At 36.4% G+C, this 27,186-nt stretch overlaps 2 protein-coding genes and 3 long non-coding RNA genes across 6 annotated transcripts; 3 read left to right on the top strand and 2 right to left on the bottom strand.

Annotated features, from left to right (window-relative positions):
- The first annotated feature begins 4,708 nt into the window (after positions 1 to 4,708).
- Positions 4,709 to 27,186, top strand: LOC149236522 (TMV resistance protein N-like). Its single transcript, XM_089372415.1, has 4 exons — positions 4,709 to 5,944; positions 24,557 to 25,646; positions 25,782 to 26,066; positions 26,208 to 27,186. Exons 1-4 carry the CDS (start codon positions 5,418 to 5,420, stop codon positions 26,982 to 26,984), a joined length of 2,679 nt encoding a protein of 892 aa, XP_089228541.1. The 5' UTR covers positions 4,709 to 5,417; the 3' UTR covers positions 26,985 to 27,186.
- LOC149236526 (oligopeptide transporter 4-like) lies at positions 9,054 to 9,999 on the bottom strand. Its single transcript, XM_089372416.1, has 2 exons — positions 9,479 to 9,999; positions 9,054 to 9,376 (listed from the first exon to the last, which is right to left on the bottom strand). Exons 1-2 carry the CDS (start codon positions 9,562 to 9,564, stop codon positions 9,082 to 9,084), a joined length of 381 nt encoding a protein of 126 aa, XP_089228542.1. The 5' UTR covers positions 9,565 to 9,999; the 3' UTR covers positions 9,054 to 9,081.
- On the bottom strand, positions 11,421 to 12,233 carry LOC149236525 (uncharacterized). The gene is made up of 3 exons (XR_016246230.1): positions 12,001 to 12,233; positions 11,672 to 11,790; positions 11,421 to 11,468 (listed from the first exon to the last, which is right to left on the bottom strand). It is a non-coding gene; the product is annotated as an uncharacterized LOC149236525 (long non-coding RNA).
- On the top strand, positions 12,810 to 13,359 carry LOC149236524 (uncharacterized). The gene is made up of 2 exons (XR_016246229.1): positions 12,810 to 12,989; positions 13,172 to 13,359. It is a non-coding gene; the product is annotated as an uncharacterized LOC149236524 (long non-coding RNA).
- LOC149236523 (uncharacterized) lies at positions 14,193 to 15,398 on the top strand. 2 transcript variants are annotated; one of them, XR_016246227.1, is made up of 3 exons: positions 14,193 to 14,361; positions 14,554 to 14,705; positions 14,825 to 15,398. It is a non-coding gene; the product is annotated as an uncharacterized LOC149236523 (long non-coding RNA). The 2 variants fall into 2 exon arrangements; XR_016246228.1 differs by having other exon boundaries at positions 14,554 to 14,740; positions 14,853 to 15,398.

Raw genomic sequence — 27,186 nt, 5'->3', positions numbered from 1 at the left:
TGGTATTGCTTGAGCATGTTTTTATCAATGGATTAGTTTCAAATTAGGAATGGGAATTCTGTATTTAATTTAGGAATAGATTTCAGATTTCATGATGTTAGTTTAGATTTGGCACTCTGATCCTGCATTACATGCGCTTGTGCCTCGACGCTTACAAGTCCCGGATTGATGATTTAATGTTGGAATTATAACACATATCTATCTCCACAACACATATGCCATGCATGTCCAAACTAGTGAAGAAATCATACATGCAACTTGGTACCTGCAAGAAAATCTGATGTAGTTGTTAATGTCGATGTCTTCTTTCGCTTTCCTACTCTTCCTTTGCCTTCTTGCTCCAAGAATCTAAGTATGCCACACCCTCCAAAAGTGCTCCAAGAAAACTCTATGTATCCCAGAGTATGAGAGAGAGAAAGAAAAAATGAGAAAGCTCCAACATTGAACTAACCAAGACTTAACACTAACCAAGCTTTCCCACTGATCCTCAAAAACTTTTTTATTAATGATGCATCTATTTTCTTCATTTTCTATAATTTTCCATTATTTTCCTTCATTTTCCTCCTCACATGCAACCTATGACCTTTCACCTTCCTTTTCTCCTAATTTCCATTATTTTCATAAATAAAATGCTAATAAATGCCTAATGCCTTTCCATTGGGGTGTCACTTTATCTAGCTCAACTCACATTTCTCGACAAATGGTTCTACCCTAAGAAGGGTCTCAACTTTTCTTTAAAATTTTAGAGTGTGTAGTGTTGTTCATCCTTAATGCGGCATCTTTGGTTTACATACCAAAAAACAACTTTGTCCACATTATCGTCAATCGTCCTCAATCTCAACATTTTCTCCAATTTAGGTTGCATTTTTTATGTGGTGTCTTTGACTTAGGCTAGTAATATTTCATTCATGTTAGATTTTATGGCTTGGACATTGAACCAAATAGCTTGCAACAACATCATTGATTATATTTTTACAAAATCATACCAAGAAACATCCTTTCTCATTTGTAATTTCATGAATATAATAGATGATCCATCAATTTTCTTCCATTGCATCATGTTTGAAAACCTCTATAACTCTAAAACATACTCCACATACAATGCATTCAATTCTTCATACTAATACAATCATTTCCTTGTAAAATTTTCAATGAATCATTTCTTTATACAAATCTACCTCTTTAATTAATTTTTCAGAAAATAAATTACATTGCAACTACATTGTCAAAATATAGAACGAAATTAATAAATTACATTATAACTATAATGTCAATTTTCTCCAAACTTGTTAGTCATCTCATTTAAGTTACAATCAAAAGCATCAAAAGACAAAACACACACACATATATATTATTTCAATTGTAACATACATCAAAAGAATTATAGGAGAAGCACACGCGCACCCACACACATATATAATCCTCGAAAACATCTATGAAGGTTTATCCTTGAAGATTGACTGAAAAACATATATGATGTTTATCCTCGAAAAGTGGGTGATTAAAATACCCTATTGACATACAGGAAAGGACTTGGAAACGAAGTTGTTTTTAGTGCGACTTTTTGGACTTTCCCGTGTTGGAATCTGGCGGAGAAATTTGAGGTGAAATCTTGATTTGTGTTATTTAAACTGGTTTTTTGACTGTATATATGGATTGAGCACCCTTAAAAACCCTTAGGGCAGATCAATTGTGCAGGGGTTACCCATTAAACTTGTGATTTCGATAAATTCCTGCCAGATTTTAGAGAAATTAGATGGGGAAACCTAGTGGAAAAGCTTCCAAAAAATCTCACTAAAGACTACTCGCTTGGGAACCACTTTGGCTTTAAATACGAATAAAGGTTCTCTTGGCTAATTGAGAATAGAAGTTTACCCTTTATTATTAAGTCGTTAAGTTTATTGTATGAGTTAGTTTTTAAAATATGATTTAATTTTAAAAAAATGTATTTTTTTTTAATAATATGATTTTTTAATAATTTAAAATGTGATTATTTTTTTAAATAATATATATATATATATATATATATATATATATTATTTTAAAATAAAATTATTTATTTAGCAAATTATTTAAATTGATTATAATTTAAATTATTATTATTATGTATTATATTTAGAAGCGCATTTCAACTAAGTATAGATTAGATGTTGTAATATCATGTCTTGTAAATATTTTGACTTGGTCATAAAAATAAAATTAAAATAAAATAAAATAATAAAAAAGGCAAATCAATGCATAATTAAAAGTATAAAAATAAAAAAATAAAATTAATAATTATAATTTTAACACAAAATTTATAATGTTAAAAATTTTATGGCTTTTCTCGTAGTATTCTTCTTTGATGTAGCTTTTTAAAAGCATACAAATCTAATAATTTTTCTAGTGAGAATAATTAGTGGATTTTAGACATATGTGGTTTATATCTTTTGAGTTAGTTGACCCGAGAACCCACAATAATAACCATATTCTATCAACTTTTCAAATCACAACATGGATTCATCATCAGGACTATTTGTGATGAATAATTAGTGTCTTTAAAATTCTTCTAAATGTAATAATTTTCTTTATTTTTTTTTTTAAATCCAATATATTGATTTCGTTTACATTATAAAATTATTATAAAATTTTATAATTTTAAAATGATATTGTTTATCTATTTTTTTTCCACGCTATTATATTTGTTGTCTATTATATTTTTCCATACTATTATATTTGTTGTCTATTATATCAGTGGTTACGGTAGAGATGACATTTTTCTATGGAGTGTGCTAAGATCTCATGAAAATCAAATTGTTTTATATTGCAAATTCTCTTTCTTGTAAGACAAACTTGATCTGTATAAATGGAAACCTCTTTGAACTCAAGAAAAAAGTCATTCGCCATGTTAACAGAGTTTCCTAAAACTCTTATCATATTATTTCCATTAACGTTTGCTCATATTATTTTACAAGCTGCCCTCTACAAACATTTGTATTGTAAGGTGAGGAGCATTAATGACCATTTGTTGAATCAAAATTTGGTAAAAGAAAATTGTTTTAGTTTTGTGATAAATTTTTAAGGTAATTATGTTGAGTGTTTCATAGTCTAATATGGATAAGATATTGTAGTGGTCAATATTAAATATAAAAAATTAATAAATTAATATCAATTTATCATGGGGAGATATTATTATGAAATATTAAATATAATGTTAGTTAAATTATAAAAGTTAAATAGAGAGCTAAATAGGTTGGTTGTAAGCTTTCAAAATCAAGTTTGATTATGGTTCAAGACCTTTGGCATATCTAAAAGTAGTGTGAATATTTCTCCTATGAGTATTATCATTATCACAGTTTATAAATAGAACAAATAATACAAGTTAAAAGCCCCACATAAAAGATGCATTAAAGCCTACTATCCATATGCAGTTTTTTTTCTAATAAGGATGAAAACAAATATTTTTTGATCAATTTTTGTAGTAATATTATCTATATAGCTTTTGCTGAAAATTCTAAGGTAAAGTAGGAAAAAGGTATTAAGAAGAAGCATGATAGCTCAAAGTACAAGCACTCAAAACTTTATCTTGAAATAGGCTTAAGGGTGTATATGCATAATGTAAATTTGAATCATGTTATAAATGAATGAAAATTAAGGTTCTAAGAAGAAAAAAAAGAAGAAAAATTAAAATAAGCTAATAATAATAATAATAAAAGAGAGCTAAATTTAATTTGTTATATTTGTTTTTATTAATAAAATTACATTTTTTTTAAATAAATGAATAAAGAATTTAATCATAATATGCATATTAGATTGAAAACAATTTAATAATAATTTTCAAAACTTTATTTTTAAATTTAATTAATAACCATATACAAATTTAGTACTTTTTTCTCACACACACATATATATAATTTAATGTTATGTATATTAAGAAGTTAAATTCTTAACAAAATTTATTTTGTATGATTAAGAGGCCCAAGACCTGCTAGTATTTAGTTGGAGTGAGAGGTTACCCCTTTAGGGACCATTAACTTGTCATTCAAGGTGAATTTAAAATTATAAATAATAATAATTAGTCTAGATCCATTTTAACTTTTGATCTACTAAATGCTAAGAAAGATCAAATCTATTGAGATGCAAATCTCTTTTGAAATGAAAAGATATTTGATTTAGATTTGATTCCTCTATACATTTACAGATTTAAAAATAACATCAAAATGAACTACTAACTAAAAATATAATAACAAATTTAAAAAAAATCATTAAAATGTTATGGGCTGAATTTTGGCATGTAATATCCAATGACTTTGTGAACATAGAAATACATCATCCTAATATCCAATGGCTTTTGTGAACATTAAAGTATGTCCACATACCACAAATACATAATGACAAGATAGGTCAAATGGGTGTGACTGTCTTCTTTTTCCAGGAAAATGAAACCACTTTCTTTACAACTTGTGACCACTGTGGCATCCAAAAACGTGAAGCTATCATTACATTAAGGGAGCGACATGAAAATTACTAAGAAATTCGACTTAATGGTTAGGTCTAATCAATGTAATACATGGGGGCTGGTGGTGGCAGGATTTGAAAATGCACTGACTAAGAAATTGCCTAACAAATTCTGCTAAATGCTTTGTTTAATCACAATGCATCAATGTTCAGAAATGTAATGACCACGAAATTTCCTAAAATATTTCTATTTAATGCCTTATGCTATTTAATGCCTTATGTCTAATCAATGCGATACCTGGCAGTGACAGGATTTGAAACTGCATTGACTAAGAAATTGCCCATGAAATTTGCTCAATGCTTTATGTTTAATCACAATGCATCCTTATCTGGTTGGTGGCAAGATTCGTAGATATCTGGGCGGTGGCATTCTCAAAAATTTATTTAATTATTTAAAAATGCCCCACAACTTGGACTAAATGCTTTATATCTAATCAATGCGTCATACCTGGTAGTGGGAAGATTTGAAAATGCATTGGGGAACAAGTTGCCTAAGAATTTCTGCTAAATGCTTTATGTTTAATCAATGTGTCACATCCAAGACACGAAAAAGCAGTGACCAGGAAATTGCCAAGGACTCCTCGCTGCCCCGTTCAAACTAATGTATTATTACTTCCTTCCTTCCATCCATTAAACAAAAAAAAGGGTATTAATAGTAAGAGAAAAGGCCTCACGACTCAGTTTCTTCAAGAAAACAAGAAGTTCAGAAATCAAGCAGATCTCAGTGCTTAATTTTTCAATAGATTGGCTGAATATTGGCCGAATATTGAGAGTGGTTAAGGCGCATAATACTGGTTACTCTGAAATAGTGAGACCATACAGGCGAGGAGAACGACAACAGTATTGAGGTTAAGTGCGCATTTCCCGGCTCTGCAACGCATCTTCAATCTTTACTTCTTTGTTATTCATTTCTATATCCCATGGCTTCCTCCTCTACATCCACCTCGCATACCGTCAACAACGACTATGTATTTGATATTTTTCTTAATCATAGGGGTCCCGACGTCAAAAAAATCTTTGCCACCCCTCTGTACAAACGCCTTTCCGATCATGGCTTGAAGGTATTTCTAGATGAGAATGAATTGCGCGTGGGAGAGAATATTACCCCTCAAATTGAAAGTGCCATTAGAACATCCTCTGTGAATATAGCAATTTTCTCTCCGAAATATGCATATTCAACATGGTGCCTTGATGAGCTTGTACGGATGGTTGAGTGTATGTCAGACTCTAAGTCCACCATTATCCCGGTCTTCTACGATGTCAAGCCTACAGAGCTACGATGGGTGAAAGAGGGAAAAGGAGTCTACGCTCAAGCCCTACGCGAATTTCAAAAGAAAAGAAATCTGGATGGTCAACAACGATACCGCTCTGAAGAACTTGAGAAATGGAAGACGGCTCTGTCTGCAGTATCATATATAACAGGTTTTGACGGAGAGAAGTATAACAGGTGAGAACAGCAGCCGTCCATGTACATCTTAGCATTTAATTCGTTGAATTATTAGATAGATAACACGATGTGTAGCCATTTATTATTATTGGTTTGTATTTCATTTTGAAAAGGGTCCATGTACATCTTAGCATTTAATTCGTTGAATTATTAGATAGAGAACACCATGTGTAACGATTTATTATTATTGCTTTGTATTTCATTTTGAAAAGGAAACGAGAGCGGTGAAGATGATTTTCGTTTACGTGGTGGCAATAAGCACTTCTATAATAAGATCAATAAAATCTCTTTTCTCTTAGAGCAGTTGAAGTACAATGGTAGCGAAAGTATGGTAGGATACTGATAACCTGAAAGGCCAAAATTGCATAGCTTCTGGCTCAATTAGTTACTAGTCTTCTATGCCCTACTGTGGAACAAAAGCTTTATGAAGGGAAAGGAAATCGGGAGAGTTCGTGATTAAGACTTTTAAGGGTTGCAGATGGCCCATGGATATATGGGCCTCATTTATTTCTAATTAGGGTTAATGACGTTAATTCAACAGTTTATAAATTTTTCTTTCCGTTCATGCCTCCCTTGGTTTTCACAGTGCTTGCATTTTCTTTTTTTAGATTTTTAGCGCTGCCCTTTTGGTTGAATGTGACTATCCTTTGCTAAATCACTGTTTATATTTGGTTTCTTTTATTGTTTAAGTGGGAAGACAGGTGTCTTGCAGTGCCTTAAGGCGGTCTTTGAGCTCTGCAACCTTCCCTTCGTATTCAAAGAAGAACTGCTCCTCGAAGACGTCGTGGAAGCAGTGCTGGAAAAAGTTAAAATAACGCTGCATGTGTTAGTATCCAATAGGCTTGCAAGAAAAATTAAAAGATTTTGAAACCACAATGCCATTACAGCAGGACGTTGGGAAGGTTATAGTTACCAGAATTGTGGGCCTTGGAGGGGTTGGCAAAACCACCGTAGCGAATATTCAGAGATCAAAATACAAGCGATTTTGCATTTTAAAAGATATCAGAGACAATCCTTTAACTACCTTGCAGAAATACCTTCTGAAGGACTTAACCCAGAAGAAGGACGAGGAAATACGCAGCATTAATGAAGGTAAAGGAAAGCTCCGAAGGCTTCTCCCATCTTCTGATTGTCTCATTATTTTAGATGATGTAGATAATATTGAGCAGCCGCAGGCATTACTTTAGCTGGCAGTAGCTTAATTTTAGTGACATCTCGCAATAAGGATGTTCTCACAAGCTCAGACATCCAGAATCATCCATATACATTCTGAAAGGCCTCAGTCCACGGCACTCCAAAGAGCTCTTTTGCTCGCATGCATTCGGCCAGCATCATCCTACTGCGGGATTTGACATAGTAGTTAACAAGTTTTTGGATTCCTCCCTTGGATTACCATTATCTATTAAAGTGCTTGCCTCGCTTCTTTGTGGAAAAAATGATTTAAACAAGGATGGCTGCGAAGCAGCTAGTCCCTGCACATAGTTCTATCTAGCCGCCTTTGAATTCGTATAGCAGCACTATATGCCGACAGTTTCCGAACTAGATCAGGAGATTCAGAAGCAAAATGCAGCTTCTGTATACCAGAAGTTTTGTGCAATCAGTGGGGCAGGTGGCCAAAGGGCAATGTTCCCCACTTGCTCCTCACCAGTTTATGGATGTGTTGTTCAGACCCAAAGCAAAGTATAGCAGTATAATAGCATAAGACAAGCTACGATACAATAAGGGATAAGCAATGGTACTACTAAGATGAAACCGGACCCTGGATGTGACTGGAAATGCTGAGATTAAACATTAAAGCCAAACAAATAGAGCAGATCTCGTAGCAAACAATGCTTTTATCAGTTCACCAAATTGCTCAAGAACTAAAAGCTAAACAAGTATAGGTTTTAGCACTGTAGTTTATACTTGTTTAAACCTGTAGTTTAGACCAGTATAAACTACAGTGCTAAAACCTAACATCAGTTATTTTGACACAAAAAGAATAAACTCCTCAAAAAAAGCCAAAACACAGGGAGAATCAGCTCCTCAAAAAAATTAAACTTTTCTTCCAGTTATCTGATAAATAAAAATCTAACTTTTCTTCCAGTTATCTTAATGGCCGAGCTTGAAGTCTGACAAGAAAGAAACTGCCTGGCTCAGCATCTCTAAGTCTTTGGAAACACAAAACTTATGATAGATTGGGCAAATCAACAGTGAAGCACTGGGAATCTGGACCTAATTGCTGTTATGAAACAAGTGAACGAGGTAAAGGCCACTTTTGAGTTTATCCCATTTACTCATGTTTATTTTGAATTCAATACACGAGCAGATATGAAAAAAGCTATTATGCAAGAGGGTACTCTACTTTTATGCAAGAGGGTACTCTACTTGTACATGAGTACAGAGAAGGTTCTCTCATTTCAAAATCTGAGAAATCCTTGTACAAATGTTTTGATGATATTAGCACTATGGAGGACAAATTTATGAATGTATGTAAGGTACTGAAAGTTAGTATAAGCTTCCAGGATAAGCTGTAATGCTTTTTGACTTTTGGAGGAAGACTGTAATAAGTACATTTAGCATCTCTTTTGCTCATATATGAACAGGTGGTCATGATAAGTAACCGATCCAAGAAGGAATGTTCAATGTATATTTGATTTCTATCTTGGAAACATTAATATAAAGATTTGTTTTTCTATGGAAATAAAAAAGGAGACTTAAGCATCGAAAGAAGCATTGATATCATAAAAAGATTATAACCCAAAGTGCTTTGCAAAGGCACGGATAAGCAAGAGTGAGTGCCAATGCCCCAAAAAAAAATTGACGAGTTAATGAATCCATATTAATTAGCAGTTTCTGTTGGTAATAATAAGTGCTCACGCTATATTAATATAGCATTGCAACAATGAAGGGGAAAAATGTGCAGTAAGAATATTCAATGATCAATCTTATCATTAGTAATGGATGCATCAAATGAAGCTCAAAAGATAAATTAGCTCAATACAGAATTCACTCCAGCTTGTTAGAATTTCCATATCTCAATACTTGATTCAAGGCATGCAAGTAACAAAGCCGTAACAAATTTTGATCTGAAAAATTGAAGCATTGATAATCCACTAAGTCATGTAACCAGCAATGTGCATGAAGGGGATACAAAATTAAATGCTTCCCTTTTCATTTAAAGGAATGTTTTGACAATATTTTATAGTAGCGGTGATGATACTTATGGGAAGAGTGAAAAATGAAGCGAGAGCACAGGCAAAAAGTAACCCCCACCATTGTAATTGTACGTCTTTCTTGTAAACCTCGCAGAGTGCAAAGGCAACAGCAACAGTCCCAAACAAGAGAGTGTAGAACCACCATTGTGGGATGTCAGGGTATTTGCGCATCAATTTAGTATGGATATCAGGCCGATTGTTTTTGGATGCTGCTACAGCACGCTGCCATATTTCCCTGCACCATAACAACGCATGTCATTTAAACTAACATCCATAATTGATGATCTTGCAAGAAAGCAGTAATGGAAATCAAGTCAATACAAAAATCAGAACTTACTTCCCATAGAATAGAGCGACATGGGTAATTGTAGAAGCAATGGTTGCAAATCCAAACCCATAAGTCAGAGCAAAAAACAAGCTCATATGTATTTGACCATTCTGATTGTAAGCAGCGAGATCCAGCTCAAATTTATTGTTCACAATCTGTGAAATATTATAGTTTTGACCTTGGGCTGTGAACAAATCGGAGCTGAAAATAGGAAAAGCCTTTGCATTCTACATGTTAGTGCCCCAATAAGCAAGAGGGACTGCAAAGTATACTACGAAGACATAACCAACCATGACATTCATAATGGCAAAGAATGGAGAAATAAGAGGACTGAACAAGAAGTCTGCGATGGTGCTCCAATCGAAACCAAAGGCACCTAGTCCGAGGCCATTCATGCCGGAGCCAATCTGCTGTATAGAAAGCTAGGAACAAGCTATTACTATAAGAAAACCACTAGACAAAATCAAATAGTATCCCCGGAGATCAAATTGACACTTAGACCTCATACCATTACCATCACTTCTGAGCCTCTTTATATCCATCCATATTGGTACTACAGAGTGCCTTATTCACTTTACCTTTATCGTAACTGGTACTACACTCACAACAGAAGGAATCAATCACTCAGTAGACACCATGAGCAGAGGAAAACACAAGCAACAGGGAAGATCTTACTCTCTTAATTACAACAAATCCTAGAACAAATGCCATGTTATGAATCAAACCACTAGATTTATAGCCCTCAAAACTGAGCTTAGGTACTAACCCTTTGCTTAGACTGAAACACGCCTTGACTGGGCTTTTTCTTACCAAAACCAACCTTACCTATATATACATATATAGACACTAGATCTTCAGGAAATGGATTTCGTTTAGGAATGTGGTATAACCAGAACATATGAATATATATATATATATATATATATATATATATATATATATATATATATATATATATATATATAATTCCTTCTACAAAATAATCAATAAAATCAATGTGCTTACCTGATTAGTAGTAGCGGTGATGATACTTATGGGAAGAGTGAAAAATGAAGCGAGAGCACAGGCAAAAAGTAACCCCCACCATTGTAATTGTACCTCTTTCTTGTAAACCTCGCAGAGTGCAAAGGCAACAGCAACAGTCCCAAACAAGAGAGTGTAGAACCACCATTGTGGGATGTCAGGGTATTTGCGCATCAATTTAGTATGGATATCAGGCCGATTGTTTTTGGATGCTGCTACAGCACGCTGCCATATTTCCCTGCACCATAACAACGCATGTCATTTAAACTAGCCAATCTGCTGTGCTGTGATTGTTTTTGGATGCTGCTACAGCACGCTGCCATATTTCCCTGCACCATAACAACGCATGTCATTTAAACTAGCCAATCTGCTGTGCTGTGACAGAGTGAGGCCAAATCCAGCACACCCACGATACACTGGTCAGGGTTGAGAATAGATAACCAGGGAATACATAGTAGCAAAAGCTGCAGGTCATGGCCATGAAGAAGAAGGTGTTACGAGACAACCCCTTTCATTTTTATTATACCGGAACAGGGTCACCTGGACCAGTGTGCTTGGCCACCACATGTGTGCAGGTTCTACAACATACTTACGGAGCAGTCCAGCCCATCCGTATCCTCATCTTGCAAAAAGAATGCTGGAAGATGCAACCATACCATGTAGCTCCCAGACCCATAACCTGAAAGCTAGAAAGCCAGCCAGCTACATAGCAGCCAGCTACATAGCATAAGGGATAGGTAGCATAAGTACCATAAACTGTCTTTTAACTGTAACTGTTTGAGCATTGTGTTTTGTATGTTAAATCGGTAAGTTTGGTCATTGCATACTTTCTGTGAATCTAGGAGATTGGTCCCCCATCGCCAGGGCTTCACGAAATAATTCATGCTACTGCTGCCGTTAATGCCTCACCAGAGCTAGTTGTGGAGGGATCTTGCGAATACAGGCACTGAAGATGATTTGTCCCATGATAGCTAACCTGCAACAAGTTTATTAATAAATTAACTACGAATGTTGAAAACAATACAGCCAAGTACTCATATTTGCGTCAAAGATACCAATCAGTTTAAATTAACTCTTCTGAGTGCAAAAATTGACAAATTAAACATGGGACAACAAAAGCTAAACTCTCAATTTGAAGAATGAGACAAAGTTCAAACAAAAATAATACTATTCAAATACCTCCTCGCCTGGCTGACCAACTGGCCTTGATCTTTTCAAGAGATGTTCAGAATCTGCAGACTGGTAATCTACTGGTGGGGTGTTGACTGGAGGGGTCCTCGGACGCTTCACCATAGCAGCTAAAAAATGATTTTTACAAGAGTTTTACTAAGGTTCTATGGTCAAGAATGAAATATGTCTACAGACTATTTAATCACTACATATCAAAGTATTTGCAAAACTCTGAGCAAAAAGACTAAAAAACATATATCACTATCTATACAAACATGCCATTGCTATAAAATCGAAGAAATGAGATTGCATCCCAGCCAGAGGCAGAGACAACTTACCTGGACTTGTTGCCGAACTAAGCCCTACAGGGCCTGCAGAAAGTGAAGTATGAGGCACAGGGGCAGGATTAGCGATCCAACCCTGCAGACTCGTCAACAAGAAACATGCCAGTTTATGTTGCAGAAACTATGTGTTGAAGTATAGCTACGATGCAGCAAGTCCCTACCAATAGAGCAGAACAGGGACAAAAGCTGCAAATGGAACAAAGAAATTCACTGTCGTGATGCTAAAAGGCTCAACATGTTTTCCTTTGCAGAGATGGAATTCTCCTCCAAACATGGCTCATTCACCTACAGGAAGAGAGAAAGATTAACGAAGCAAATGAAATAATGGAATGAAGGAACTGATTAATCAAAATTTATTTTTTTAAAGAGACGGTGAGGTAGACACGTCTCATGCATGCAGGGCTATGAGATTCTTTAAATTAAAAATAAAAATTTGAATGAAAATTAAAAAATAAATACAATAACCAAAAATATAACTAAATAAAATAAAAAATTGAAGTTAACTGCCAAGTGGGCCTATTTGTTTCTAACTCTAGCTAATGAAGAGGCAGAAAGAAAAGGAGGAGCGCTTGGGCTGGGTCAAGAGGCAAGCAAGTTCAAGAAGACACGTGGGAGCGACTGAAGCCTCGACGTGTGTAGCCAAACAGCCAGCTGTGGCAGTGCATGATCTCCCCATTTCTTGTTTGATTGAGTGGCCAACACATATCGTCATCCTCCAACCTACTCTACTCTCGTGATAGAGTCCGTCAAAAGGAGTGCACCCCACTTGCATCACGCCCATTCACGTTCTTTTCATATCTAAATATTCCAATAGAGATGCAACGAACCTGGCGATTCGCGCCCATTCACGTTCCTTTCATATTTAATTATTCCAATACAGATGCAAGAAACCCGGCGATACAATTCTTTCGCCCAAGAATAGGAAGGAGCTCGTTATCTTTTGGGGGTGGAGCTCACAACATCTCAGAGCCGAACTGCTCCTGGTAAGGCTATTTATTGTTTCAATTTTGCAATATTTACAGAATATGCAATTTAGTTGAGCATGCAAACGAGTTAAGGATATGAATGGATAACTACATTTACAAAAACTCATTTATTTAAATTTATTTGTTTCTGTATTATTATAGATCCATGAACTAAGTTCATTGATATGTTTATTTCATAGATACCAGATCTTTGGCAAGCCTTGGCAATGGCAGAAGAGAAAAGGGCAGTTGAATTAGCTTTGCAAATGGACAAATCGGGCCGACCTCCAGGGAATGACAAGCATGACAGTCCATCAATAAATGATAATTTCCGTTCGTGGTCAACAGCCCAAAATACCAGGCGGTTTGAAAACCATGCCTTTCATAATAGGTAAAATCGGTAACTGCATTTAATCTCAAATAATTAGCTCTAGGGTTTGATAGTTGAGGGGCGGCCCGATACCCAGACAGAATGGGCGTGCAAGCGAACATGATGGTTTACCTGATTACCAAATACAACATGAAGAAAGTGGCAGCTACCAGTATGTTGAATGTCTGGTCTGGAACGATGGGCCTCGCAACTCTGCCCGGCGCCTTTCTGGCAGATTCCTACATCGGCCGATTTGGAATGATAACCATCGGTTGTTTTTCATATGTTCTGGTCTGTATCTTATCGATCAGCCTTCATTTGAATGCATCAACGTTTTTTCTTAATCAACCTGATCCGGAAAAGTATTGCCCTTGGTTTATTATAATTCAATCTGCAGGCAATGTTTATTCTGACGCTCACGGCTGTAATCCCGGGATTCTTGCCGTCTTCCTGCAGCGCCACGGACAAGAAGCTGAACAAATGCGAGAGTGCATCTGCGGGGCAATTCGCGCTTCTGGTTTTGTTTTTCATATTCATGGGGTTTAGTGCTCCCAAGAAGCAGATAAGGAAGATTCCTGCAAAGGGATCCAAAAAAGGATGCATGAAAGGCAAAGGAGGCCCTGAAAATGGGCTCTGCAATTACAGAGGAGTTAGGCAGAGGACATGGGGTAAATGGGTTGCTGAAATTCGCGAGCCTAACAGAGGCGCTCGCCTCTGGCTCGGCACCTTCGCCACTGCAGAGGAGGCTGCTCTTGCCTACGATAAAGCTGCCAGGGCGCTCTATGGTTCCTCTCGACCTTCTTATTCTCATGAACGAGCTCGGGAAAAGTATGGGAAGAACATTAGATTTATATAAATCGCATGCGGTCGGATCAGTTTCAGAATGGGATGATTAATTCGTCGATGAAGGAGTCACAGAAAGAGAAACCTGATAAGGCTGTCAGCAATGGCTCCGGGGAGGAAACGGCCACGATGCCCAAAAGAATCGTATCCGTGCGGACAAGATCTGAGGCATCCCTGGTAATAATCGAATTCTTACTTCTTTACTATGCACCTACTTTACTTTTACATACACTTGCCTGATTTTTTAATAAGCAACGTTATTAGGCTGCTGAGTCTCTGAACAGAGTCAAATGTAAACATTAATAAGTTCCTGTTTAACTTCCTTACCTATGAGTTTCTGATTTGGAAAAGGGCATACCTTGTTTACAGAACGAAAGCTCCAGACGCACAAAACGAAAGCTCCTGCGTCTTCGACTTCACCGAACGACGATCGGCCCACTTTGCTTGGTCACCACCCAGCGGCCCTGAGACGCAAAGAGATCTACGGAAGGCGCCGATACCCTCAATCTTTACATCCAAAGGTGCCTGCCTTCGGCCTACACCAGCAGGAATTTCTGTAAATCTCAAAGCCATTAGACTCAATACAGAAGCAATATATTAATTATATTAACGCTTGAATATGGATCTGGCTTCAACGCAGGTGGTTCTAATTGTGTGTATTGTTCCAGTCTCTGTTCAAAACAACTGCACTGCGTATAATAAAAAACAAGAGGGGAGCAATGAAAGAAAAGAATGTTTCAGGAGAGAACCGCAGAGATTGTGCGAGCCTCAGAGAAAAGACGAAAGCTCCAGATGCACAAAAGAATACAAGCTCAGCTATGCAGCAAGGGAAAGTGGGCGGGGAATGTATCACAGCAAAGAGGCAAGAAAGACAGCATCTGTTGTGCATGCAGAGTGACACATTGCAACAACGATATGAACCGGTTCAGCCTCCTCAGATACCTCAAATGTAATAAGAACATAAAATGCCTCAGATTTAATGCTGGCATTAGTCTGACGGTTAGCGAGAATGCAGCAGGCTTAAATTGGTTTTAAGCTATGGTCGGGCCTCTTCCGCCTCGGGAAGAGGCCAAATAAGATGGCAAAGGTTCCGGGCGCAATAGAACTTTGGCTATGTAGGCACATCACCTCACAGCACATTTCCAAACTTTAGACTAATGACCGAATAACCCTCGCCAGCGACTAAGAAGTAATGCTAAGTCCCTGCCGATCGATTACAATAGTCCCTGCCGAATGCCAGATGGCAGGGACTAATAATTGGGAAGCACAATTTAGCAAAATCTCCAACATGCTATTTCCGGCACATTTATTTATAAGCTCCTGTAATCCCTTCACACCTTTGCTATTGTAAAGTAGCTTCATGCAGGTTTCTAGAAAGTTCGTAAGTATAGAAGGGTCCATTTCCTCATGAGGCTTATCCTTATTCCATGAGGTGGAGGCTTCAACGAAGCTCTTCTTTGCTTCCATAAACGTTTCATGTGCGTGCTCCAAATAAAATTCAGCCTCATTTGGTAGAGCTTTGCAAACCCATGTGTTGTCTTTGGGTTGTTTCCCCTTATCATAGCCGGTTGCAATTCTACTTCGGAGCACTATATTCACATTCAGATCCTCCTCGTGATGCTCAGCCTTCATCATCTACAAGTTCTGAGTCGGTTGAGGTGATAGCACCCCTTTGTCACGTAGGACAGTCCTTTGTCTCATGATTAAACTGAGTACAATATTTACACGATAGTCACGTTGGGTTAGTGCATTCACGGGCATAATGTCTTGGTCCTCCAAAGTTGTAACAAATCAGCTGTCCCCGACCTCTGCTAGGTCCTCCTCCGCCTGGGCCTCGTCCGTGACCCTAAAATCTTGTTCGTGTCATCCCAGCGTTCTCGTGAGGGGGCCGAATTTATGCCTAAACCCTATAGGCAGGTGTTTTATCCATTATCAATTCATAAATTCTGTAGTTGCGCTCATCATGCCCAAATGACCTACAGAAGTTGCAGAATAGTTGTTGTGGTGTTTGTACAAACTTTTGCAGCAAATGACAGTTATCCATCGCATGTTTTCCTACTATCTGATATACAACGCACCACAACGTAGGCCCCGCGCTTGGTCTTGCTTGGGCTTCCAGCCTCAAAGGCATCGGTCGTCCTCCTGCAATATAGTTTGCAAAGACTAGGTAGTGGTCTTTGTCGTGCCCCTGAATTTTACATTTCAGGCACCATACCTCTTTGCGTACCTCCGGTCGAACTGTTATGTCCTGCTTCCAACTTTTCATTTCAAGGAAAATATTTTGCAACAATGCATGGATCTACTGAACCCCCAAATTCAGATCTTGCATTGATGTTTCATGCAGTCTCATTGCAATCTCCAAGGCCTCTGCCTGAGTCATAATATTTTGTTGTGATATTGCAACCCTTAAGTGTGGCAGGAGCAAAGCCACAAACCATCTGCGGTGTTGTCCATTTGCTAAGTTCATATTGGCTTCATGGATTTTGCACTTCAACCGTTGATCCAATTCCCAAGGTGTTTTGCCTCGTTTCATCGCGATTTCCTTGAACCCCACAATCGACTGTGCCTCAGATTTAGGCCTACTGAATTCTTTATTCAACGCAGTCTGGATGTCTCCCACTCCAGCGTTTGGGTTATCATTAGAGTACTTGATGTACCAAGTTAGCGCGTGATCCTGCAAAGCACTAACCAATGTTTCCTTCTTCATGAGATCATCTGTGACACCTTGAGCTTCCCATACAACTTTCACGACGAACCAAAACTGACATGGGTTCTCATTTCCCAAGCCTTTAAACAAAGGAAACTTCACTGAATTTTCCATGTTGAACTGCGGTGGAAGTGGTGGTGGTATGGGTGAAGTCGCAAGTGATGGTGGAGAAGATGGAGGTGGCATGGGTGGAGGTTGCAGTGGCAGGAATCCCTGTCTTATTCACTAAATTGCACTTCGCGGAGAAGCCTGCGTTACTCCTTCTTCGTCACCTAATGGAGGTGAAATCAGTGGGCTATACTCAAGACCCTTTCTTCCTTCATTTCTGTAAGTCTTTCCACTTCGTGTAGCTCTGAACATCAAGGTACCTGCATAACTCATTTTTCGCACAATAACATCTTAATCCAAGTATTCAACGACTTCAAGTACTTACCTCGCAAACCTTTGAAAAAACGTCACCCTGCCTCGCTGTAACCAATTGAGGTATCGACCACAAATTCAGTCACAAATCCTCCTATGATGTGATCGAGCCAATGATCAAGAGCATGGGAGGTCTTATCCTCAGAGGCTTCCAGTCTCTGTACCAACTACGGGGTCCAAACAATATGACCGTCAAGCCTCCACCTCCCTTGGCTATCCGCTAGCTTCGCGATCCACTCGTATAACTCAACTTGAAAGTAACAGAAAAAGATCTCATGAATTTATGTATATAGGTATCTATGCAACCACTGTTCCTTTGCCAGCCATGGATTTCTATTCTCTTGCATTGCAAATTCATGGATCTTCCTGTCCAACCAGTCTTTGATTTTTTTCTTATTTGGGTTCTAGTGATACGACATCACACATATCTTATGCAGATTCCGGTCCCGGTAACGGAACCATTTGTTGGCTATGTGGGGCATAACCCAGGTTGAGCGTTAGTTAGCCAAAAAAATCCCTACACTAATGGCCCTTTTGGCATCAGCCCGTGGAGCACGGACCGAAGTCTCACCCGAAGCAGTATGGGGAGATGTTGGAACCAAGTTTCTGCACCCTGAGATGGTCGTGATATCAGGTTATACCCTCTATTCCTACTTTTGTGCAGGTCACTAAGCTTTAGGTCTATGCCAGTCTAGCCCTTTATTTCGTCTTTCAGTACCCCCGCGAAGGTGTATGATTGACCTTCGTGCAACCTTAACATGTAGTCCATGTACTTTCATGCTGCTATGACAACGTATTGTACAAGTTCCCAAGTTATCTTATGTTTTTTATTTATCTTACTAAACAGTCACAGTTAGCGCCGCGTAAACTGATATTCTTACTTGCATTCAATTAACTAATATAATCACATACATTCGCGCATCACATAAACATTGTAAATGAAACCCAAAATGCAATATAACGAGATGCATTAACAAGAAATAAATACAAAGAATTTGCAAAATACTTCTCTTTATTGATATCTTCAGATTATTATAGATTCTATTTGCCTTGTGCACACAGCTGTAGGGGTCCACACACTCAGCTGTAGACTTCCACCCTAGCCCTCTGTGCACTTAGCTACAAAGCCTCTACCTACGCTAAGACCTGAACACTTAGACTTCTCTACCAAGACTTTTCACTTCGTTCTTGAAACTACAACTAAAATACTTAGAGCTTACTTAGATCCTTTTTATACCATCCCATGGTCCGCGGGCCATGGGTGGATCTTTACAGCCGACTTTACACTTTACAACATAAGGGAAGACAACCCTTTATGACTCTTGACACCTTCGTGCTCCGCGACCACAAAATGCAGAGACTTTACAACTTTATTACACAATTGACCCAAAACATGAGATTTTAGACCCAAAACTGTCCTTAGGGGGTCCCGTTCCCAACAACATGATATACATTTATAGTACATGGGTTGACCCTTGGATTCATATTCCAAACGGTCTCTTGGACTCCCTTTGGCCGTTCAACTTCCACACAACCCTTAGAGGATTAGGTGTCCAATAACAACAAAAATCAACGTTGATGCATAAAAAACAATGCCTAGAACATCAAATGATTTCAATACATAATAAAACAAATGGATAGAAATAAGAAATAATGGGTTAATAATACAACAAAAATTAGCATTTCTGCTTTAAAAAAAAGCCTAGAACATGGAATGATTTCAAGACAAAAACAAATGGGTAGAAAGAAGCTATAACACTAACAAGTAAAAAATAACATTGAAAAACTACACGATCAATCACATTTAAAATTCAATTAAGTTCAAGGGATGAAACAATGTCCATATAAAAGTTCTAAGTTAAAATATAATAATTTAAGATAACACATGTAAAAATCTTATAAGAAGTATAAGAGTTGTGCTTTATCCAAATTATTTTAATTGATGCCAACTTCATACATGGGCTCTCTTTTTTTCTTCGATTGTATAATAATATCCATTTCACAATCAAGATGACTTGATGACTTAGTTCTCCTTTTTGAAGATCATGAAGATTCTTAAAGGGAATAACAACTTTAACCTGTGTTTATACTGAAATAACTCTATTAATTGACATCCATACCACCAAGCAAACCATCTAGAAGTTCTTGTAGCATCATCTATGTAACTTTTCCCAGTACTAGTTTAAGTGGTTGTCGCGACATTCTCTTATTTCATAGAACTATGCAACAATCTAATTGGGTTGAGTTGATTTTATGTGTATGTTGTTTTTTTTAGGGTGTCACTTTATCTAGCTCAACTCACATTTATCGACAAATGTTTCTACCCTAACAAGGGTCTCAACTTTTCTTTAAATTTTTAGAGTGAGTAGTGTTGTTCCTCCTTAATGCGTCATCTTTGGTTTACATATCAAACAACAACTTTTCCTTATCGTCAATTCTCCTCAATCTCAACATTTGCTCCAATTTAGGTTGCATTTTTTATGTGGTGTCTTTGACTTATGCTAGTAATATTTCATTCATGTTAGATTTTATGGCCTGGACATTGAACCAACTAGCTTGCAACAACATCATTGATTATATTTTTACAAAGTCATACCAAGAAACATCCATCCTCACTTATAATTTCATGAATATAATAGATGATCCATCAATTTCCTTCCATTTGATCATGTTTGAAAACCTCTATAACTCCTAAACATACTCCGCATACAATGCATTCAATTCTTCATACTAATACAATCATTTCCTTGTAAAATTTCAATGCATCATTTCTTTATACAAATCTACCTCTTTAATTAATTTTTAAGAAAATTAATTACATTACCACTGCATTGTCAAAATATAAAACAAAATTAATAAATTTTTCATACTAATACAATAATTTCCTTGTAAAATTTCAATGCATCATTTCTTTATACAAATCTACCTCTTTAATTAATTTTTAAGAAAATTAATTACATTACCACTGCGTTGTCAAAATATAAAACGAAATTAATAAATTACTTTATAACTACAATGTCAATTTTCTCCCAACTTGTTAGTCATCTCATTTACAAAAGGTTAATGACCAAACCTATATATGAAACACCACCATAAATTTCAATTGTAACATACATAGAGGCATCATAATTGTAATGTACATGAAAACATATATGAAGTTTATCTTCGAAAATTGGGTGAAAAACATAGATGATGTTTATCTTCTAAAAGTGGGTGATTAAAATACTAGCTTGATATACAGGAAAGGACTTGGAAATGAAGTTGTTTTTAGTGTGACTTTTTGGACTTTCTAGTGTTGGAATCTTGCGGAAAGTTTTGAGGTGAAATCTTGATTTCTGTTATTTAAACTGGTTTTTTGATTGTATATATGGATTCAGCACCCTAAAAAACCATAGGGCACTTAGATTGTGCAGTTGTTACCCATCAAACTTGTGATTTTTTTATTTGTGTTAATTAAAATGGTTTTTTGACTATATAAATGGATTCAACACCCTAAAAAACCTTTAAGACACTTAGATTGTGAAGTTGTTATCCATCAAGCTTGTGATTTCAATAAATTCGTGCCGAATTTTAGAGAAATTAGACGTGAAAAAACTAGTGGAAAAGCTTCCAAAAAGTCTCACCAAAGGCAATTGGTTTGGGAACCACTTTGACTTTAAATAGGAATAAAGGTTCTCTTGGTTAATTGAGAATATAAGTTTACACTTTATTAGTAAAGTCATTAAGTTTATTGTATGAGTTAGTTTTTAAAATATAGTTTAATTTAAAAACATGTATTTTTTTAATAATTTAAAATGTGCTTTTTTTTTAATTTTATATATATATATTATATTTTATTTTAAAATAAAATTATTTATTTAACAAATTATTTAAATTGATTATAATTTTAAATTATTATTATTATGTCATATATCTAGAAGCATATTTCAACTTAGTATAGATTAGATGTTGTAATATAGTCTTGTAAATATTTGACTTGGTCAAATTGTAGACAATAATAATAATAATAATAATAATAAAAAACTCAAATCAATGTATAATTAGAAGTATACACATAAAAAAATAAAAAAAATAATTATAATTTTAACACATAAAATTTATAATATTAAATTAAACTATTGGATTCTATGAAAATTTATGGTTTTTCCCATAGTACTCTTCTTTAATGTATCCTATTTAAAAGCATAAAAGTACAACAAATTTTCCAATAAAAATAATTAGTGCCTTTAAAATTCCTCAAAATACAAAGATTTTTTTTAAATCCTATATATAATTTCGTTTACCTTATGAAATTATTATAAAATTTTATAATTTTGAAATGATATTGTTTATCTATTTTTTCCACACTATCATATTTGTTGTTTATTATATCAATAAGATCTCCTAAACTAGATTATTCAAACATAAAGCTCAAAAATCATCCGAAAAACAATAAGGAAATCAAATTATTTTATACTACAAATTTTCTTTAAATATTTTGTGAGACAAACTTGATCTATGTAAATGGAAACCTCTTCAAACTCAAGAAAAAAGCCATGTGCCATGTTAACCCAGTTTCCTATAACTCTTACCAAATTCTTTCTATTAACATTGACGGATATTATTTTACAAGCTGCCCTCTACCAACATTTGCATTGTAAGGTGAGAAGCATTAATCACGATTTGTTGAACCAAAATTTGGTAAAATAAATTAAATTGTTTTAGATTTGGGATAAATTTTTAAAGTAATGATGTTAAGTGTTTCACAGTTTTCAAAATAAAGTTTGATTATGGATCAAGACTTTCGCATATCTAGTAGTGTGAATATTCCTTCTATGAGTACTATCATTATCACAGTTTATACATAAAACAAATAAACTAGGCTAAAAGGTCTTATTTTTTGTATAAACACTTCACATAAAAGATGCATTGAATCTTACCATCCATATGCATTTTTTTCAAATAAGGGTTGAAAAATTTATTTTTATCAATTTTTGTAGTAATATTATTTACATAGCTTTTTCTGAAATTTCTAAAATAAAGAAAAATGTATTAAGAAGAAGCATGCTAGCTCAAACTACAGGAACTCAATACTTTTTCTTGAAATAGGCTTAAAGGTGTATATGCATAATGTAATTTTGAATCGTTTTATAAATGAATCAAAATTAGGGTTTTAAGAAGAAAAAAAAATAAAAATTAAGAAGCTAAAAATATTAATAAAAAATTAGAACTAAATTTAATTTGTTATATTTGTTTTTATTAATAAAGTTACATTTTTTTTAATAAATAAATAAAGAATCTAATCATAATATGCATATTAGATTGAAAATAATTTAAATAATAATTTTCAACACTTTATTTTTAGATTTAATTAATAACCATCTATATATATATATATATATATAATTTAATGTTTTGTATGTTAAGTTTTTAAATTTTTAGCAAAATTCTTAGTCCCAAGAAAATATTTAGTTGGAGTGAGAGGTTGCCTCTTTGGGACCACTAGCTTGTTACTCAAAATGAATTTAAAATTATAAATAATAATAACTGAGGTAGATCCATCTTAACTTTTGATCTACTAAGTGCTAAGAATGATCAAATCTATTAAAGTATAAATATCTTTTAAAATGAAAAGAAATTTGATTTAGATTTGATTCCTCTTTATATTTACGGGTTTAAAATTAACATTGAATGTAAACAGACAACTAAAAGTATAATAACAACTTTAAAAATATCATTAAAATTCTATTTGCTAAATTTGGGCATCGTAATATCCCATGACTTTGTAAACATGAGAATACACGGCTTTTGTGAACATTGATGTCCAAATGGCACAAATACATGATGCCAAGATAGCACAAATCGGTGTGACTGTCTTCTTTTTCCAGGAAAATGAAACCACTTTCTTTCTTTCCAACTTGTGACCATTGTGGCATCCAAGAAATTGACTTAGAAATTGCCCGGGAAATTCGCTAAACGCTTTATGTTTAATAACAATGCATCCATATATGGTTGGTGGCAACCTTCGTAGATATCTGGGCGGTGGCATTATTAAAAAACTAGTTAATTATTTAAAAATTACCCACAACTTGGACTAGATGCTTTATATCTAATCAATGCGTCACAACTTGGACTCAATGTTTTATATCTAATCAATGCGTCACAACTTGGACTCAATGCTTTATATCTAATCAATGCGTCATACCTGGTAGTGGGAAGAATTGAAAATGCATTCAGGAAGAAGTTGCCTAAGAATTTATGCTAAATGCTTTATGTTTAATCAGTATATGTGCTTTGTAAAGATTTGAAAATAAATGAGAAATTGCCCGGAACTTCTGCTAAATGCTTTACGTTTCATCAACGCGTTACATCCCAGACTCGAAAAAGCAGTGGCCAGGAAATTGCCAAGGACTCCTGGCTGCCCCAGTTCAGACTAATGTATTATTACTTCCTCCCTTCCTTCCATCCATTAAACAAAAAAGGATATTAATAGTAAGAGAAAAGGCCTCACGACTCAGTTTCTTCAAGAAAATAAGAAGTTCAGAATTCAACCAGATCTCAGTGCTGACTTTTTCAATAGATTGGCTGAATATTGAAATAGTGAGACCATAAAGGCGAGGAGGACGACAACAACATTGAGGTTAAGTGCGCATTTCCTCCTCAACATCAACATGCACCTCCACCTCACATAGCGTCAACAAACATGACTTGAGGGTATTTTTAGATGAGAAGGAATTGCGCGCGGGAGATATTGTAAGCCCTCAACTTCAAACCGCCGTTATAACATCCTCTGTGAATATAGCGATTTTTTCGGAAAATTATGCGTATTCAAAATGGTGCCTCGATGAACTGGTAAATATGGTAGACTCTATGTCAAAGTACTAGTCCACCATCATCCCAGTCTTAACGATGAATTTCGTTTGCGTGGTAGCAATAAGCACTCCTATAAAAAAAAAATCAATAAAATCTCTTTGGAAAAATAATGAACAAATAAACAAATATCCTAGATCAAAAGCAAATTAAATTCATAAAAATTTCATAGTTAAATGTGATTAAAACTTCCGATGCATGTATATAGGCAGCTTTATTTGTTTCTAATTATGATTAATGATAAAGATGAAACCAAATCTAGATTAAATATCACTCAAAATAAATTCTTCTTTCCTGTCTATTATTCTTTTGAGATCTTTAGTTCTGCCCTTGTACTTCATAGCGAGTGTCTGATGTTCAACCACTGTTCATGTTTGGTTTCTTTCACTGTTTTAGTATGGAGCAGCTCCTAGAAGATGTGGTGGAAGGAGTGCTGAAAAATGTGAAAAGAAGGTTGTATGTGTCAGAATATCCAAAAGGCTTGGACGGAAAATTAAGAGATTTTGAAACCACAATGTCATTGCAGCAGGAAGATGGAAAGGTTAGAATTATAGGAATTGTGGGCCTTGGAGGGGTTGGCAAAACCACCCTAGCGAAAGAGTTCTTTAATATTCGGGGATCAAAATACAAGCGATGTTGCTTTGTATTTGATGTAAGAGACAAAGCTTTAACTACCTTGCAGAAATACCTTCTAAAGGACTTAACCCAGAGGGACGAGGAAATACGCAGCACTGATGAAGGCAAAGGAAAGCTCCGAAGTTATCTTCCATCTTCTGATTGTCTCATTATTTTAGATGATGTAGATAATATTGAGCAGCTGGAGGCATTACTTTATCCAGCGAAGTATGCCCTTAAAAGCAGTAGCTTAATTTTAGTGACATCTCGCAATAAGGATGTTCTCACAAGCTCAGACATCCCAGAATCATCCATATACATTCTGAAAGGCCTCAGTGGACGGCACTCCAAAGAGCTCTTTTGCTCGCATGCATTCGGGCAGCATCATCCTACTGCGGGATTTGACATAGTGGTTAACAAGTTTTTGGATTCCTGCCTTGGATTACCATTATCTATTAAAGTGCTTGCCTCGCTTCTTCGTGGAAAAAATGATTTAAATCATTGGGAAGCACTATTTCGCAAAATCTCAAACATGCTTCCTGATGATATACAAGGCAGGCTAAGAATTAGCTACGACGGTCTTGATGAGGAGGAGAAAAAGATATTCTTAGACATTGCCTGCTTCTTCAGAGGAGAAAAAAGAGAGAGAGTCATTAGAATATTGAATAGAACCGGCTGGGAAGGAACGCTGGGCCTTTGGAAGCTGGAAAACAGATGTTTGGTGGAAATGGACAGTGAAAACCGTCTGAGAATGCATGACCATGTCAGAGACATGGGCAGATATCTGGCGGAGAAGGAACCTCCTGATGGTAAGCTTCGGCTTTGGAACCCAACTGCCAACCTTTTTCATAAGCTTTCGGGCCAATTACCTGTAAGTATTTTGAAGTGTTTTCGACAGATTTCCAATTAGCGTCCTGCTATCTTAAAACTTGTCTGGTTAGTTTTGAATTCTTAAAACTTTGCAAGAATGAATCTTGTTTCTAACAGCTCTGAGTGAACAATTCAGGTGCAGGTGCGTGGAATTAGCCTGGTAGAACAATCTTTCGAAAACCTTGCGGAGCCTGCTCGCACTCGTTTATTGAGTAATATGAGCGGGTTGCAGTTGCTTAAGGCTGAAGGTTATTTTCCTAAATGCCTATTGAATGCTTGCCACCATTTACCAAACCTAATATATTTAGAGTGGCTGAGCTGTCCCGAGTCCTCCTTCCCTTCCTGGATCCCAACCAAGAATTTAAGAGTTTTACATATAAACGGAAAATCTTTGAAAACACTCTGGCAACACGAATATCAGGTATTCTTCTTAAATTTCTATTTCTTGTTTTTTCTTCAAATTGTAAATATTTACTGCATTTAAGAATTGTCTTCCTCTAACACACTGCCTGTGACATTTACAGTCTTAGACGTACTTTAATAATGTATGTAAACAATGCAGGCACCTCTACAGCTGAACCTAGCATGCCTCCAACATCTGGACTTGAGTGGCTGCTCCGCTCTGCAGACGCTTCCGGACTCGGTTGGGAACCTAGCAGGCCTCCAACATCTCAACTTGGGCTGGTGCTCCGCTCTGCAGACGCTTCCTGACTCGGTTGGGAACCTAGCACGCCTCCAACATCTGGACTTGAGCAGCTGCTCCGCTCTGCAGAGGCTTCCGGACTCGGTTGGGAACCTAAAAGGCCTCCAACATCTGGACTTGACCAGCTGCTCCGCTCTGCAGACGCTTCCGGACTCGGTTGGGAACCTAGCAGGCCTCCAACATCTCAACTTGAGCTGGTGCTCCGCTCTGCAGACGCTTCCGGACTCGGTTGGGAACCTAGCAGGCCTCCAACATCTCAACTTGGGCGGGTGCTCCGCTCTGCAGACGCTTCCGGACTCGGTTGGGAACCTAGTAGGCCTCCAACATCTGGACTTGACCGGCTGCTTCGCTCTGCAGACGCTTCCGGACTTGGTTGGGAACCTAGCGCGCCTCCAACATCTGGACTTGAGTTGGTGCTACGCTCTGCAGACGCTTCCGGACTCGGTTGGGAACCTAAAAGGCCTCCAACATCTGGACTTGACCAGCTGCTCCGCTCTGCAGACGCTTCCGGACTCGGTTGGGAACCTAGCAGGCCTCCAATATCTCAACTTGCGCTGGTGCTCCGCTCTGCAGACGCTTCCGGACTCGGTTGGGAACCTAGCAGGCCTCCAACATTTCGAAGTCCTGCCTGAGTGAGCCAAGGCTCTCAGAGCAATCGAGCATTTGGTTGAAGGTTTAATTGGGGGATGGTGATGGAGAAGGTGTCGAAAGCCGAGAAATAGATTTCGATGAAGAAATAGATTTCGGAGAAATAGATGTCGGAGATCTGGTGGCTATCAAAGAAATTTATTAAGGTTTATATATGTGGAGACCGAAGTTTTTGATTAAGATTATTATC

The sequence above is a fragment of the Pinus tabuliformis genome, chromosome 8 (assembly GCF_031772625.1).
Source record: "Pinus tabuliformis cultivar Carrire ecotype Pingquan chromosome 8, CPIR1, whole genome shotgun sequence".
In the NCBI taxonomy this organism is placed as follows: domain Eukaryota; kingdom Viridiplantae; phylum Streptophyta; class Pinopsida; order Pinales; family Pinaceae; genus Pinus; species Pinus tabuliformis.
This window is presented reverse-complemented; position numbering and strand designations above follow the sequence as displayed.